This window comes from Oncorhynchus clarkii, chromosome 30 (assembly GCF_045791955.1).
Source record: "Oncorhynchus clarkii lewisi isolate Uvic-CL-2024 chromosome 30, UVic_Ocla_1.0, whole genome shotgun sequence".
NCBI lineage: Eukaryota > Metazoa > Chordata > Actinopteri > Salmoniformes > Salmonidae > Oncorhynchus > Oncorhynchus clarkii.
Window position 1 is genome coordinate 23,319,400 of NC_092176.1, and position 16,223 is coordinate 23,335,622.

The window sequence follows — 16,223 nt, forward strand, 5'->3', positions numbered from 1 at the left end:
GTGGTTTCAGTTCAGCTTTCAAGGGTGTGTATGATTACTGGGGTAACAAATGCAACAGATGCATTCATATTGTAAATTTAAGCGTGATCTCTTTTCTCTCGCTCTCCCTCCTGAGCACATGCATGACAATTTGTCTTACAGGATTTCACTCATCTTGACTCGAGACCCAGAATCACCTATAGGCCTACTGTTGATTTCGTTGAGGACCAAACCCTTGTTCCCTGCCCCATATACTCCTGAACAGTTTACTCCTATGCCCCAAATAGTCTTCTATTAAACAGTTTACAGAAACCTAATGTATTGCCAAAAGGCATGCCTCTCCAACCCCCCTACACTGGTATGTTGGACAGTGAATGTGGGAGCTGGAACAATGGGCTCTTCTCTCTGGGTCAGTACCAGTCTATTAACACCACAGACCGAGAGGGTTTATCATCCTCAAGCATGTCAGTCAATTTATAGACACACTGACATGTGTTATGTCAGTATATATTGACTGACTGAATGTACAGGTAGATTGTGTAGTCTAATTCCTTAGATTAAGATTAGTGACTGGATGCACAAACCAGCCAGTCATGTCAAATACTGTACAGTCAATATAAACCTAAGCCAGCTGATCAGTGCTGTTTTGAACTTGGATTTAGAGATTTTGTAACAGTTGTGGGACTCCTTAATGACCCTTCCACCTGTGCCTTTCACTGAAGGCTTGATGTCATTTTTGTGACTTGCACATGCCTCTCCAGGTGTGTTTGTGTGCACACTTTAGTATATTGTAAAATTTAAGCCACAGTCCTACAATATCTAATCCTTCAATACCATGAAATGTCAGGAAGCAAGGAGGAGTCCTACGGATGCAGACATGGACTTAAATAAAGCATGTAGCCAACATACAGAAAGGTGAATCCCAACAATCACCAGAGGAACATTCTGAGTTAGCCTAGGTCTACTGCTGGTTTTCCCTTGACTGTGCTGCTCCTTCGATAAGTACAGGGAAAGCCAATATTGACCTATGTGGTGCTAGCGTAGGCGGCTTGTCAGTCAGCCCGGTAATGGCTCACATGCTCTTAGATCGCAGATCACCACGGTGCAAGGTGATGGACAGACCAAGGTTATGTTTGTTTATATCTGCTTGTATCCATGACGATAGCTTTCATATTGAGAGAACCGTTAACTTGAAGCCAAGGAATGAGCGGGCAACATGTTCAAAGAGTCAGACTTTGGTCCAAACATTTGTGTTTTGTTATCCATAAGCTCCTCAAAGAGGATGAACATATGATGCTAAATGAACCTATGATGTTCTGGGATCGGTGTCTCTGCTAGTGTTTACCTGGCCTCACAGTTAGCCTACATAGACAGGGCGGGACCCTACACCCTTCCTAACAAATCATCCAAAGGAAACACTGGTCTGTTTCTATAAAAAATGTTATTCTGTTGTGATATCAGTGTCTCTTCCCTATTGCTCAATATGAATGACTGGAGAGCGGTTGCCATTTTGTTGTGAGATCAGTTTCTGTTCCAGTCATTTCCATATAAATGACTGAACAGATGTTGTCATTAGAATTAGCAGAACGGGCATCCCCATTCAGTTAAATTATGCCATAATGGGTGGACTGGTGGCCATTATTAGTGTCCCCATAGGAGCAAAGCAGGAAGTATATATTTTGTTCCTTTTCTGAGATCAGTGTTTGTGTGTATACCCAGGTGGATGGAGGCGTGTGTAGAGGAGGAGCTGCCCTCCACCACCGATCTGGAGGAGAGTCTGAGGAACGGAGTCTACCTTGGAAAACTGGCCAAGTTCTTTGCTCCCAAGATGGTGTCTGAGAAGAAGATCTATGACAGGGACCAGGCTCGCTACAAGGTGACCTTTGTCCTCATATTGGAAAGATCTGGTACCGCAGGATACTCCAAGTTAATTGACACTTCTTCAGACTATGAATTTAACGAGGCTACATAGTAAAACTGTCACAGACACAGGATCACAACTGGGTGGCAGTGGGCGCTATCTAGTTCCTCCTCCCCCATACCCCACACCCTATCTAGTTTCTCTCCTCTCCTCTCCCCCACACCCCACCTCTCTAGTTTCTCTCCTCTCCTTTCTCCCCCACACCCCACCTCTATCTAGTTCCTTGCCTCTCCCCCACACCTCCATGGCGTCATAAAGGAAATGTCTAATCCCAGATCCAACGCAGACAGCCCCACTTCCTGTCAACCATCTCCCAAGGGACAGAGTGATGCCCCCTCCCATGTTAAAAACAGCAGCTGTGCTGACAACACACTCACACACACACTCTCCTTCATCTTTTCGTGTGCCTGCACGTGCACATCCTTGCATGAGTATGATTCCTACCAATAACATGCTATTTATGATGCACAACAGACTCAGTTGCAGGGACCTAATATTTCTGTTTTGTCTGTGTTTGTCTCCAGCGCACAGGACTTCACTTCAGACACACAGACAACACAGTGCAATGGCTACGGGCCATGGAGTCTGTAGGGCTGCCTAAGGTACGACTAACACACACATACACTGCCCAAGTCCCTCCTACCAGAGGCATACAGTATCAGAACCTTTTAGTAACTGGTAATATCACAAGGCTGATATGCCTGTTTTATGGATTTTAGTAAGTCAAATGACAGTAGACCATGTCAATTTAAAGCACGCTGTTTGTTCTAGTGCGACCTTATGGAACACCTTATTGTCATGCCATGTGATGGTAACTCTGGAATCGCTCAGAGATGCATGTTTGATGATGATCAACAATGAATGATTCTGTTTTGGGGAAGCAGTACACTTACCAAAGGAGACTCTTTAGGAGTCGACAGACAATGATACATTGTTTATTCATATGGTTATTATGGCCTCATCTTGTCATTATTGATGGATTAAAATGTTTCACTATTTGTTTTAATTCAAAATAATGATCAGGGTAGGGGAATAGGTACGACATGCCAGCAACAAACGCTGACACTACACATCCAAGTATATTGGACCAAATTATGAAAGACAAGAACTGTACTTTTGAATTCCATAAAGTCATTGTAGAAGAGGAGAAAAAATGATTGTTGTATATGAACAATGACAAGCCACCGGGGTCTGACAATCTGGATGGAACATTACTGAGGATAATAGCAGACGGTATTGCCACTCCTATTTGCCACATCTTCAATTTAAGCCTATTAGAAAGTGTGTGCCCTCAGGCCTGGAGGGAAACTAAAGTCATTCCGCTACCCACGAATAGTAAAGCCCCCTTTACAGGCTCAAATAGCCGACCAATCAGCCTGTTACCAACCCTTAGTAAACTTCTGGAAAAAATTGTGTTTGACCAGATACAATGCTATTTCACAGTAAACATATTGACAAGACTTTCAGCATGCTTATAGGGAAGGACACTCAAGTACAGCACTTACACAAATGACTGATGATTGACTGAAAGAAATTTATGAAAAATTGATTGGGGGGGCTGTCTTGCTAGACTTCAGTGCAGCTTTTGACATTATCGATCATAGTCTGGTGCTGGAAAATGTGTTATGGCTTTACACCCCCTGCTATAATGTGGATAAATAGTTATTTGTCTAACAACACAGAGGGTGTTCTTTAATGGAATCCTCTCAAACAAAGTCCAGGTAGAATCAGGAATTCCCCAGGGTAGCTGTTTTGGCCCCTTGTTTTTTCAAATTTTTACTATTCATATGCCACTGGCTTTGAGTAAAGCCAGAGTGTCTATGTATGTGGATGACAACACTATACACGTCAGCTATTACAGCGACTGAAATGACTGCAACACTCAACGAAGAGCTGCAGTTAGTTTCAGAGTGGGTGATAAGGAATAAGTTAGCCCCAAATATTTCTAAAACTGAAAGCTTTGTATTTGGGTCTCAACATTCACTAAACCCTAAACCTCAACTCAATTTTGTAATACATAATGTGGAAATTGAGCAAGTTGAGATGACTAAACTGCTTGGAGTAACCCTAGATTGCAAACTGTCATGGTCCAAATGTATTGATACAGTAGTAGCTAAGATGGGGAGAAATCTGTCCATAATAAAGCGATGCTCTGCCTTCTTAACAACACTATCAACAATGCAGGTCCTACAGGCCCAAATTTTGTCGCACCTTGACTACTGTTCAGTCGTGTGGTCAGGTGCCACAAAAAAGGACTTAGGAAAATTGCAATTGGCTCAGAACAGGGAAGCACGGCTGGCCCTTGGATGTACACAGAGAGCTAATATTAATAATATGCATGTCAATCTCTCCTGGCTGAAAGTGGAGGAGAGAAAGACTTCATCACTACTTGTATTTATGAGAGGTATTGACATGTTGAATGCACCGAGCTGTCTGTCTAAACTACTGGCATACAGCTCGGACACCCATGCATACCCCACAAGACATGCCACTTGAGGCCTCTTCACAGTCCCGAGTCCAGAACAGAATATGGGAGGCGCACAGTACTACATGGAACTCTATTCCACATCAAGTAACTGATGCAAGCAGTAAAATTCAGCGGGGACTGTGAAGCAACACAAACAGACACATGCATACACACACAATAACATATGCGCTATGCATGGATTTAGTACTGTAGATATGTGATAGTGGTGGAGTAGGGGCCTGAGGGCACACAGTGTGTTGTGAAATCTGTGAATGTATTGTAATGTTTTTAAAATTGTATAAACTGCCTTAATTTTGCTGGACCCCAGGAAGTCAGCAGCTAATGGGGATCCAAAATAAATACAAATAGATTGCTTTACTTTTGTTCACCGCTACTGTTCCCTTTTGGGAAATACATGGACATCCACAGCAGTCAGCCAGGTAGGTGTATGTACAGTGAGACACACTGACAGGCAAGAATTACATCACCCAAAGGTGTGTGACAGTGGCCAGGAGGATACAGAGGAATAGTGTCAGACTGCTTCAGGTTGAAAATGAGCTGACATTCTGAAAGATGTAGTGTGCTCGCTGTGCCTCTTGGCTGCTGCACTGTGCAAGGTATCAGGAGACGTTAATGAAAGACCCATGACTAATGCCTTCTCTGGTTGCTACTTTCAGATATTCTATCCTGAAACGACAGATGTGTACAATCGCAAAAACATGCCCAAGGTGGTGTACTGCATACACGCGTTAAGGTAAGACAGCATGCATTCCAACACAAGGTGGGTTTTCTATCTGACTCGCCCCCCATTAGGCTTACTGCTCAGTGCTTACATCATGCCCCTTACTCTTTGTCCAAAGCACACTAGAATATTTCTTATTTCTTGACTGCACATTATATTGTGTAGGAGACCTAAGTTTTTTAGCTCTTCTGATGTTTGAAGAGCCCTAAAAGCATATCACATAATATTAATGTCTAAATGGGACTTGAGGATCATTTTAAAAAAATTTAACAATGTGTGAAACAAGAGAAGTGAAGATGAATGGAGGAAAATGGTAAAAGATGACATGAAACTAGTATCGGCTGTTTCAGTTTATGGTTAAAACATGCTATTTTCACGATTCATGGAACGAAGGTTTGGCAATATGAAGTAATTTCCCACGCTTGCCATTGTTTTTGTGTGTTTGTATGGATATCGTTTGCGCATGCAATCCTAGGTACAGCCTCAGAACTGATAGGTGACTTCCTGTATACATTAAGTAATTTCCTGCCAACAGACTGCTTCAATTTGTAGGCTTCCTCTAGCTATTTTGTGTCTCCTTTGACAATGTTCTCTTGAGTCTACAAGAGACCACAATGATGTTATTCTCACATAGTATCATCAGGCTCTGTAAGGAAAGCCAGATGTTATATTGGGAGCTGGGGGTGGTAGAAGGGCCTGTCTATCACTCAACTTTTTAGATTTTAATTAATAGCCCTCTCACCATATTTTACTGTGAAGCCTATTTTCCTATGTGCAGTCAGTGTTGACTCTGACTCCTAACTTTCAGTGAGCATTGAAATACCTGTTATATGAATAGGATGAATGAATAGGAATTAATAGGTTTATCTGAGATCATGTTCAGAGGGATTTTACTACACAACCTCAAGCGTTAGGCTTTCTGCTCTATATATATATCACACAACCATTATAGCCTATATAACGTTATGGCAGGTTCACACATTATAGCCTATACAGTGGCTTGCGAAAGTATTCACACCCCTTGGCATTTTTCCTATTTTGTTGCCTTACAACCTGGAATTAAAATAGATTTTGGGGGGGTTTAATCATTTGATTTACACAACATGCCTACCAGTCAATACTTTGTAGAGCCACCTTTTGCAGCAATTACATCTGCCAGTCTCTTGCGGAATGTCTCTATAAGCTTGGCACATCTAGCCACTGGGAGTTTTGCCCATTCTTCAAGGCAAATGCCCATTTTTCAAATCTCTGGAAGACTGAAACAGGTTTCCCTCAAGAATTTCCCTGTATTCAGCGCCATCCATCATTCCTTAAATTCTGACCAGTTTCCCAGTCCCTGCCGCCAGACATCGAGTTATCCTTGATGGCCAAAAAGTGTACCTTCCATATGTTTGGGGAGTCTCCAACATTGCCTTTTGGCGAACACCAAACCGGTTTGCTTATTTTTTTCTTTAAGCAATGGCTTAATGGTTGACCGATTTGTGATTTCAATATTCCCAGGTAAGAAGTTTTAGGTTGTAGTTATTATAGGAATTATAGGATTATTTCCCTCTATACCATTTGTATTTCATTAACCTTTGACTATTGGATGTTCTTATAGGCACTTTAGTATTGCCAGTGTAACAGTATAGCTTCCGTCCCTCTCCTCGCTCCTCCCTGGGTTGGAACCAGCAACACAACGACAACAGCCACCATCGAAGCAGCGTTACCCATGCAGAGCAAGGGGAACAACTACTAGATGGCTCAGAGCGAGTGACATTTGAAACGCTATTAGCAAGCTCTAACTAGCTAGCCATTTCACTTCCGTTACACCTACCTCACCTTGGGAGTTGATAGGCTTGAAGTCATAAACAGCGCAACTGACTTGCCTAGTTAAATAAAGGTAATTTTTTTTTTTAGAATAATAAAAAATCGGCAAATCGGCGCCCAAAAATACCGATTTCCAATTGTTATGAAAACTTGAAATCGTCCCTAATTAATTGTCCACTCCGATTAATCGGTCGACCTCTAATTAATATATATATATATATGAGATCATGACAGATCATGTGACACTTAGATTGTACGCAGGTGGACTTTATTTGGTGTTCTCGGTATCAGTATCTCTACTTGCACATTCATCGTCTGCACATCTATCACTCCAGTGTTTAATTGCTAATTTGTAATTACTTCGCCACTACGGCCTATTTATTGCCTTACCTCCCTAATCTTACCTCATTTGCACACACTGTATATAGACTTTTCTATTGTGTTATTGATTGTACGTTTGTTTATTCCATGTGTAACTCTGTGTTGTTTGTGTCGCACTGCTTTGCTTTATCTTGGCCAGGTCGCAGTTGTAAATGAGAACTTGTTCTCAACTGGCCTACCTGATTTGACTAATTATGTGACTTCTGAAGGTAATTGGTTGCACCATATCTTATTTAGGGGCTTCATAGCAAAAGGGGTGGATACAGATGTAGTGGTTTGGGTGTAGCTGGTGCAGAGGAGTCGGGCGCAGGACAGCAGAGATGAGCAACTTTACTCAAATATTCCAATAACATGTCGTAATACTGAGCCCACATTTACGGACCGAACAGACATAAAACAATCACGCACAAAAACCATGGGGAAAACAGAGGGTTAAATAATGAACATGGAATTGAAACCAGGTGTGTAAAACAAAGACGAAACAAATAAAAAATGAAACGTGGATCGGCGATGGCTAGAAGGCCGGTGACGTCGAACGCCGCCCAAACAAGGAGACTTCGGCGGAAGTCGTGACAGCAGATGCATGCACCACTTTTCCGTTTTTATTTTGTATAATTTTTTGAAACAAGTAATATTTTAAATTTCACTTTCCCAATTTGGACTATTTTGTGTATGTCCATTACATGAAATCCAAATAAGAATCTATTTAAATTACAGGCTGTAATGCAACAAAATAGGATAAACGCCAAGGGGATGAATACTTTTGCAAGGCACTGTATCACGTTATGGCAGGTTCACACATTATAGCCTATATAACATTATGGCAGGTTCCCACATTATAGCATATAGAGTGCCTTCAAAGTATTCACACCCCTTCACTTTTTCTACATTTTGTTGTTTTACAAAGGTGGAATTAAAATGGATTTAATTGTCTTTTTTTTGTCAATGATTTACACTAAATACTCTAGTGACAAAGTGGAAGAAAAATTCAAACATTTGTTAAAAATATGTGACAAATTAAACACTAAAATATCTTGATTAGATAATATTCAACCCCCCTGAGTCAATACATGTTAGACTCACCTTTGGCAGCGATTACAGCTGTGAGTCTTTCTGGATAAGTCTCTAAGAGCTTTGCACACCTGGATTGTACAATATTTGCACATTATTATTCAAAAAATTATTTAAGCTCTGTCAAGTTGGCCATTTTCAAGTCTTGCCATCGATTTTCAATTTGATTTAAGCCAAAACTGTAACTCAGCCACTCAGGACCATTCAATGTCGTTTTGGTAAGCCACTCCAGTGTATATTTGGCCTTGTGTTTTAGGTTATTGTTCTGCTCAAAGTTTAATTTGTCTCCCAGTGTCTGTTGGAAAGCAGACTGAACCAGGTTTTCCTCTAGGATTTTGCATGTGCTCTATTCCATTTATTTGAATCCTAAAAAGCTCCCTAATCCTTGCCGATGACAAGCATACTCATAACATGATACTTGAAAATATGAAGTGGTACTCAGTGATGTGTTGGGTTGGATTTGCCCAAAACGTAACACTTTGTATTCAGGACATCAAGTTAATTTCTTTGCCATTATTTTTGCAGTTTTACTTTTGTGCCTTATTGGAAACAGGATGCATGTTTTGGATTTGTTTTAACCTGTACAGGCTTCCTTTTCAAATAAAATAAAATAATAATTGTCACATGCGCTGAATAGAACAGGTGTAAACTTTACAGTGAAATGCTTACTTAAAAGCCCCCAACCAACAATGCAGTTTTAAGAAAATCCATAAATTAAAAGATAAGAATAACAAATGATTAAAGAGCAGCAGTAAATAACAATAGTGGGGCTATATACAGGGGGTACCTGTACAGAGTCATGCCTGGCTGTCAGTGAACAGGGAGTACAGGAGGGGACTGAGGACACACCCCCGAGGGGCCCCCGTGTTGAGGATTAGCATGGCCGATGTGTTGTTACCTACCCTTAACACCTGGGGATAGCCCGTCAGGAAGTCCAGGGTCCAGTTGCAGAGGGAGGTGTTTAGTCCCAGGGTCCTTAGCCTATTGATGAGCTGTGAGGGCACTATGGTGTTGAACGCTGGGCTGTAGTCAAATAATCGTTTTCTCACATAGGTGTTCCTTTTGTCCAGGTGGGAAAGGGCAGTGTGTAATCGAGATTGCATCATCTGTGGCTCTGTTGGTGTGGTATGTAAATTGGAGTGGGTCTAGGGTTTCTGGCATAATGGTGTTGATGTGAGCCATGCCCAGCCTTTCAAAGCATTTCATGGCTACAGACGTGAGTGCTACGGGTAGGTAGTCATTTAGGCAGGTTCCCTTGGTGTTATTAGGCACAGTGACTATGGTGGTCTGCTTAAAACATGTTGGTGTTATAGACTCAGACAGGTAGAGGTTGAAAATGTCGGTGGCGACACTTGTCAGTTGGTCAGCGCATGCTCGGAGTACACGTCCAAGTACTCCGTTTGGCCCCGCAACCTTGTGAATGTTGACCTGTTTAAAGGTCTTACTCGCATCGGCTGCGGAGAGCATGATCACACAGTCGTCCGGAAAAGCTGATGCTCTCATGCATGTTTCAGTGTTGCCTCGAAGCGAGCATAGAAGTACTTTAGCTCGTCTGGTAGGCTCATGTCACTGGGCAGCTCTTGGCTGTGTTTCCCTTTTTGTAGTCTGAAATAGTTTGCAAGCCCTGCCACATCCGATGAGCGTCGGAGCCAGTGTAGTATGATTCGATCGTACTACATTCGTCAGCTCTACCCTTTAGCTCAGTGCGAATGTTGCCTGTAATCCATGGCTTCCTGTTGGGGTATGTACGTACAGTCACTGTGGCGACGACGTCCTCGATGCACTTATTGATAATGCCAGTGACTGATGTGGTGTACTCCTCAATGCCATCGGAAGAATCCTGGAACATGTTCCAGTGTATGCTAGCAAAGCAGTCCTGTAGTTTAGCATCTGCTTCATCTGACCACTTTTTTTAATAGACTGAGTCATTGGTGCTTCCTGCTTTAATTTTAGCTTGTAAGCAGGAATCAGGAGGATAGAGTTATGGTCAGATTTGCCAAATGGAGGGTGAGGGAGAGCGTTGTACGCGTCTCTGTGTGTTGAGTAAAGGTGGTCTAGAATTTGTTTCACTGGTTGCACATTTAACATGCTGATAGAAATTAGGTAAAAACTGATTTAAGTTTCTCTGCATTAAAGTCCCCGGCCACTAGGAGCTCTGTCCCTGGATGAGTGGTTTCCTGTTTGCTTATGAAGGAATGCAGCTCATTGTGCGGTTTTGGTTACAGCGTTGGTCTCTGGTGGTATGTAGACAGCAACGAAAAATATAGATAAACTCTCTAGGTAGATGGTGTGGTCCACAGTTTATCATGAGATATTCTACCTCAGGCGAGCAAAACCCTGAGACTTCCTTAGATATCGTGCTCCAGCTATTGTTTACAAAAATGCATAGGCCCCCGCCCCGTGTCTTACCAGAGGCTGCTGTTCTGTCCTGCGGATAGTGTCTAACCCGCCAGCTGTATGTTCTTAATGTCTTCGTTCAGCCATGACTCGGTGGTGATGTACGTGCTTTCAGTTTGTCCCATTTACAGTGCTTTGCAAAAGTATTCACCCCCCTTGCCATTTTTCCTATTTTGTTGCATTACAACCTGTAATGTAAATTAATTTAAAAAATCCCCTAAATAAGATCTGGTGCAATCAATTACCTTCAGAAGTCACATAAATAAAGTCCACCTGTGTGCAATCGAACTAATTAAGTGTCACATGGTCTCAGTATATACAGTTGAAATCGGAAGTTTACATACACTTAGGTTGTATTCATTATAACTCGTTTTTCAACCACTCCACACATTTCTTGTTGACAAACTATAGTTTTGGCATGTCGGTTAGGACATCTACTTTGTGCATGACACAAGTAATTTTTCCAACAATTGTTTACAGACAGATTATTTAACTTATAATTCACTGTATCACAATTCCAGTGGGTCAGAAGTTTACATACACTAAGTTGACTGTGCGTTTAAACAGCTTGGAATATTCCAGAAAATGATGTCATGGCCTTAGAATATTCTGATTGGCTAATTGACATCATTTGAGTCAATTGGAGGTGTACCTGTGGATGTATTTCAAGGCCTACCTTCAAACTCAGTGCCTCTTTGCTTGACATCATGGGAACATCAAAAGAAATCAGCCAAGAATAAATTGGAGAACTCCACAAGTCTGGTTCATCCTTGGGAGCAACTTCCAAATGCTTGAAGGTACCACGTTCTTCTGTACAAACAATGGTATGCAAGTATAAACACCATGGAACCACGCAGCCGTCAAAACGCTGAGGAAGGAGACGCGTTCTGTCTCCTAGAGATGAACGTCCTTTGATGCGAAAAGTGCAAATCAATCCCAAAACAACAGCAAAGAACCTTGTGAAGATGCTGGAGGAAACAGGTACAAACGTATCTATATCCACAGTAAAACGAGTCCCATATCGACATAACCTGAACGGCCGTTCAGCAAGGAAGAAGCCACTGCTCCAAATCCGCCATAAAAAAAAGCCAGACTACGGTTTGCAACTGCACATGGGGACAAAGATCATACTTTTTGGAGAAATGTCCGTTGGTCTGATGAAACAAAAATATAACTGTTTGGCCATAATGACCATCATTTTTTTGGGAGGAGAAATGGGGAGGCTTGCAGGCTGAAGAACACCATCCCAACCGTGAAGCACGGGGGTGGCAGCATCATGTTGTGGGGGTGCATTGCTGGACTGGTGCACTTCACAAAATAGATGGCATCACGAGGGAGGACAATTGTGGAAATATTGAAGCAACATCTCAAGACATGAGTCAGGAAGTTGAAGCTTGGTCGCTAATGGGTCTTCCAAATGGACAATGACTCCAAGCATACTTCCAAAGTTCTGGAAAAATGGTTTAAGGACAACAAAGTCAAGGTATTGGAGTGGCAAAGCCCTGACCTCAATCTTATCAAAAATGTGTGGGCAGAACTGAAAAAGTGTGTGTGAGCAAGGAGGCCTACAATCCTGACTCAGTTACACCAGCTCTGTGTAAACTTCTGACTTCAACTATATCCACCTGTTCTGAAAGAGTCCCAGAGTCTGCAACACCACTAAGCAAAGGGCACCACCAAGCAAGCGGCACCATGAAGACCAAGGAGCTCTAAAAACAAGGGACAAAGTTGTGAAGAAGTACAGATCAGGGTTGGCTTATAAGAAAATATCAGAAACTTTGAACATCCCACAGAGCACCATTTGAAAGAATATGGCAACACAACAAACCTGCCCAGAGAGGGCCGCCCACCAAAACTCACGGACCAGGCAAGGAGGGCATTAATCCGAGAGGCAACAAAGAGACCGATGGTAACCCCGAAGGAGCTGCAAAGCTCTACAGCAGAGATTGGAGTATCTGTCAATAGGACCACTTTAAGCTGTACACACCACAGAGCTGAGCTTTATGGAAGAGTGGCCAGAAAAAAAGCCATTATTTAAAGAAAAAAGTAAGCAAACACATTTGGTGTTCGCCAAAAAGACTTGAGGAAGACTACACAAACATATGGAAGAAGGTTCTCTGTTCAGATGAGACTGAAATGTAGCTTTTTGTCCAAGGAACATGCTATGTCTATCGCAAACCCAACACCTCTCATCACCCGGAGAACACCAGCCCCACAGTGAAGCATGGTGGTGGCAGCTTCATGCTGTGAGGTTGTTTTTCATTGGCAGGGACTGGGAAACTGGTCAGAATTGAAGGAATGATGGGTGGTGCTAAATACAGGGAAATTCTTGAGGGGAACCTGTTCCAGTCTTCCAGAGATTTGAGACTGGGACAATGACCCTAAGCATACTACTAAAGCAACACGTGAGTGGTTTAATGGGAAACATTTAAATGTCTTTGAATGGCCTTGTCAAAGCCCAGGAACTCAATCGAATTGAGAATCTGTGGCATGACTTAAAGATTGCTGTACACCAGGGGACCCCATCCAACTTGAAGGAGCTGAAGCAGTTTTGCCTTGAAGAATGGGCAAAAATCCCAGTGGCTAGATGTACCAAGCTTATAGAGACATACCCCAAGAGACTTGCAGCTAAAATTGCTGCAAAAGGTGGCTCTACAAAGTATTGACTTTGGGGTGGTGAATGCACGCTCAAGTTTTCTTTTTTTGTGTGTCTTATTTCTTGTTTTACAAGAAAAAATATTTTGGTATCTTCAAAGTGTTAGGCATGTTGTATAAATCAAATTATACAAACCCCGCAAAAATGTATATTCATTCCAGGTTGTAAGGCAACAAAATAGGAAAAATGCCAGGGGGGGAAATAGTTGCACAACGGAAGGCAAGGGCAGATTAGCCACTCCTCACCTGATTTCTTTCCGCAAAACCTACGTTTAACTTTTCCAGCCATTCACGGGATCTGGACCTGTTCAGGTGTCCGTAGTTTTTCCCTCGCGTCCGACTCATCGAAGAAGAACTCCTCGTCCAGTTTTAGGTGCGTAATCTCAGTTCTGATGTCCAGGAGGTCTTTTCGGTCATAAGTGACGGTAGCAGCAACAACATTATGTACAAAACAAGTTACGAACAACACGAAAAAACAAACAAAGTAGCTTAAGAGCCGATAAGACGGCAGCCATACCCTCCGGTGCCATCTTTACTCAATTCACTCTGTCATTTAGGTTAGTATGGTGGAGTAACTACAATGTTAATGATCCATCCTATTACAGCCATTAAACAGTCGCCAAAATTCCTTGGCAGTTTCCTTTCTCTCCGGCAACTGAGTTAGGAAGGACACGTATCTTTGTAGTGACTTTGTAGTGACTGGCTGTAAAGACATGTTTTAATAACTTCACCATGCTCAAAGGAGATTCAGTTTCTTTTTTTTATATATATATTTTTTTTGTTTGAATTTTACCCCTTTTTCTCCCCAATTTCGTAGTATCCAATTGTTGTAGTATCTTGTCTCATCGCTACAACTCCCGTACGGGCTCGGGAGAGACGAAGGTTGAAAGTCATGCCTCCGATACACAACCAACCAAGCCGCTGCTTCTTTAACACAGCGCACATCCAACCCGGAAGCCAGCCGCACCAATGCGCCAGAGGAAACACCGTGCACACCTTGGCTAGCGTACACTGCGCCCAGCCCGCCACAGGAGTCGCTGGTGCGCGATGAGACAAGGACACCCCTACCGACCAAGCCCTCCCTAACCCGGGCGACGCTAGGCCAATTGTGCGTCGCCCCACGGACCTCCCGGTCGCGGCCGGTTACGACAGAGCCTGGGCGCGAACCCAGGACTCTGATGGCACAGCTGGCGCTGCAGTACAGCGCCCTTAACCACTGCGCCACCCGGGAGGCCCTAGGATATTCAGTTTCTGCTTTGTTTTATTGTTACCATCTACTAATAGGTGCCCTTCTTTTGTGAGGCATTGGAAAACCTCCCTGGTCTTTGTGGTTGAATCTGTGTTTGAAATTCACTGCTCGACTGAGGTGCCGTACAAATAATTGAACAGTATGTGTGGGGTACAAAGATGAGGTATTCAAAAATCCATGCAATTTATCATGTGACTTGTTTACTCCTGAATGTATTTAGGCTTGCCATAAAGGGGTTGAATATTGACTCAAGACATTTCAGCTTTTCATTTTTTATTAATTTGTAAACATTTAAAAAAAGATAACTCCACTTTGACATTATAGGAATTGTGTGTTGGCCAGTGACACACAATCTCAAATGAATCCATTTTACATTCAGGCTGTAACACAACAAAATGTTTAAAAAGTCAAAGGGTGTGAACTTTCTGAAGGCACTGTTATAACATTAAGCAGGTTCATACATTATAACCTATATAACGTTGTTATTACAGCTTCACAGCTGTTGCAGGCGTGGGTTGGCCTTAGATTATTACGCTAAAACGCATTACTGTTAACTTTATTCATGGATTGAAAGTGTGTTAAAGGTAGTAAACCCCATGAGTTACTCTCACACAGCCCTCTAACTCCCGCTCTTTTTTCAAAGGTTATGATTGATTCATGTCCTGATTATGCACTGTGCTATCATAAACATCCCACAGGTTTGACGGAGAGCCAAGGTCCAGCAACCTACTGTAACAGCTCTCTGTCCAGTGCTTTTGAACACTGAATAACTGATTATAACTGCATAATGTAGTATACACACATGTTAACATCTCTAGAAAATAAACAGCCTATAACAGTGCTTCACAAACTTTTTTGGTTACTGTACCACCAAGTACATTTTTCTCTGCCCAGAGTTACCTTGCAGTACCCCCTCATGTGCATTTGACCAGAAAGCCTATGGTCTCATGAGCCATCTCAAGTACCCCCTGTGGATAGGCCATATACCCCCAGGGCTCCTAGTACCCCTTGTTGGTAAACACTGGCCTATAAGACAGGCCGGCCTATACTGAGCTTGCATCCCAAATGGCACCCTTTCCCTGTTTAGTGCACTACTTTTGACCAGTCAGTCTCCAGTCTTACCTCAGAGCTGCTGTCATAGTGTGGTGGTGCTAGTAGAAGTAACAGATCTGTAGTGACATTTTGTCATTGTGTGAAGTCAATGGTCTCACTGTTAGTGTCTGGTTTTGTACCGACTGGTTTTATTCCAGACCCTGTGTTCTGTGACCACATTGACTGTCATGTATACAATACACTGTCATGTGTACAGAGAAGAGGGGTTTGTAATGTATACAGTGCTTGACTTGGACTGAAATAGGTGCTGGTATCATTTTGGGTGCCGTTACTGTTTAGGTGCAGGAACTCCACAATATTTTTAGCCAGTATTTTAGGAAGTGCAGGAACTCCAGCAGTAGAACATTTACAGTGCTGCTATTCAGTACCGCTAAGCTCCTGCCCAAGTCGAGCACTACTCGTACTGTATATCCATCTGAATGTGACAGAGAATTGGAGT

At 42.5% G+C, this 16,223-nt stretch overlaps 1 protein-coding gene across 2 annotated transcripts in view; it reads left to right on the forward strand.

Moving 5' to 3' along the window:
• Positions 1-16,223, forward strand: part of LOC139389261 (ras GTPase-activating-like protein IQGAP2) — a 79,621-nt gene that overhangs the window by 25,853 nt on the left and 37,545 nt on the right. For both annotated transcript variants that reach the window (XM_071135813.1, XM_071135814.1), the window contains exons 3-5: positions 1,699-1,855; positions 2,425-2,502; positions 5,045-5,121. In XM_071135813.1, the coding sequence (XP_070991914.1) occupies positions 1,699-1,855; positions 2,425-2,502; positions 5,045-5,121 (312 nt within the window). The remainder of the gene's footprint in view (positions 1-1,698; positions 1,856-2,424; positions 2,503-5,044; positions 5,122-16,223) is intronic.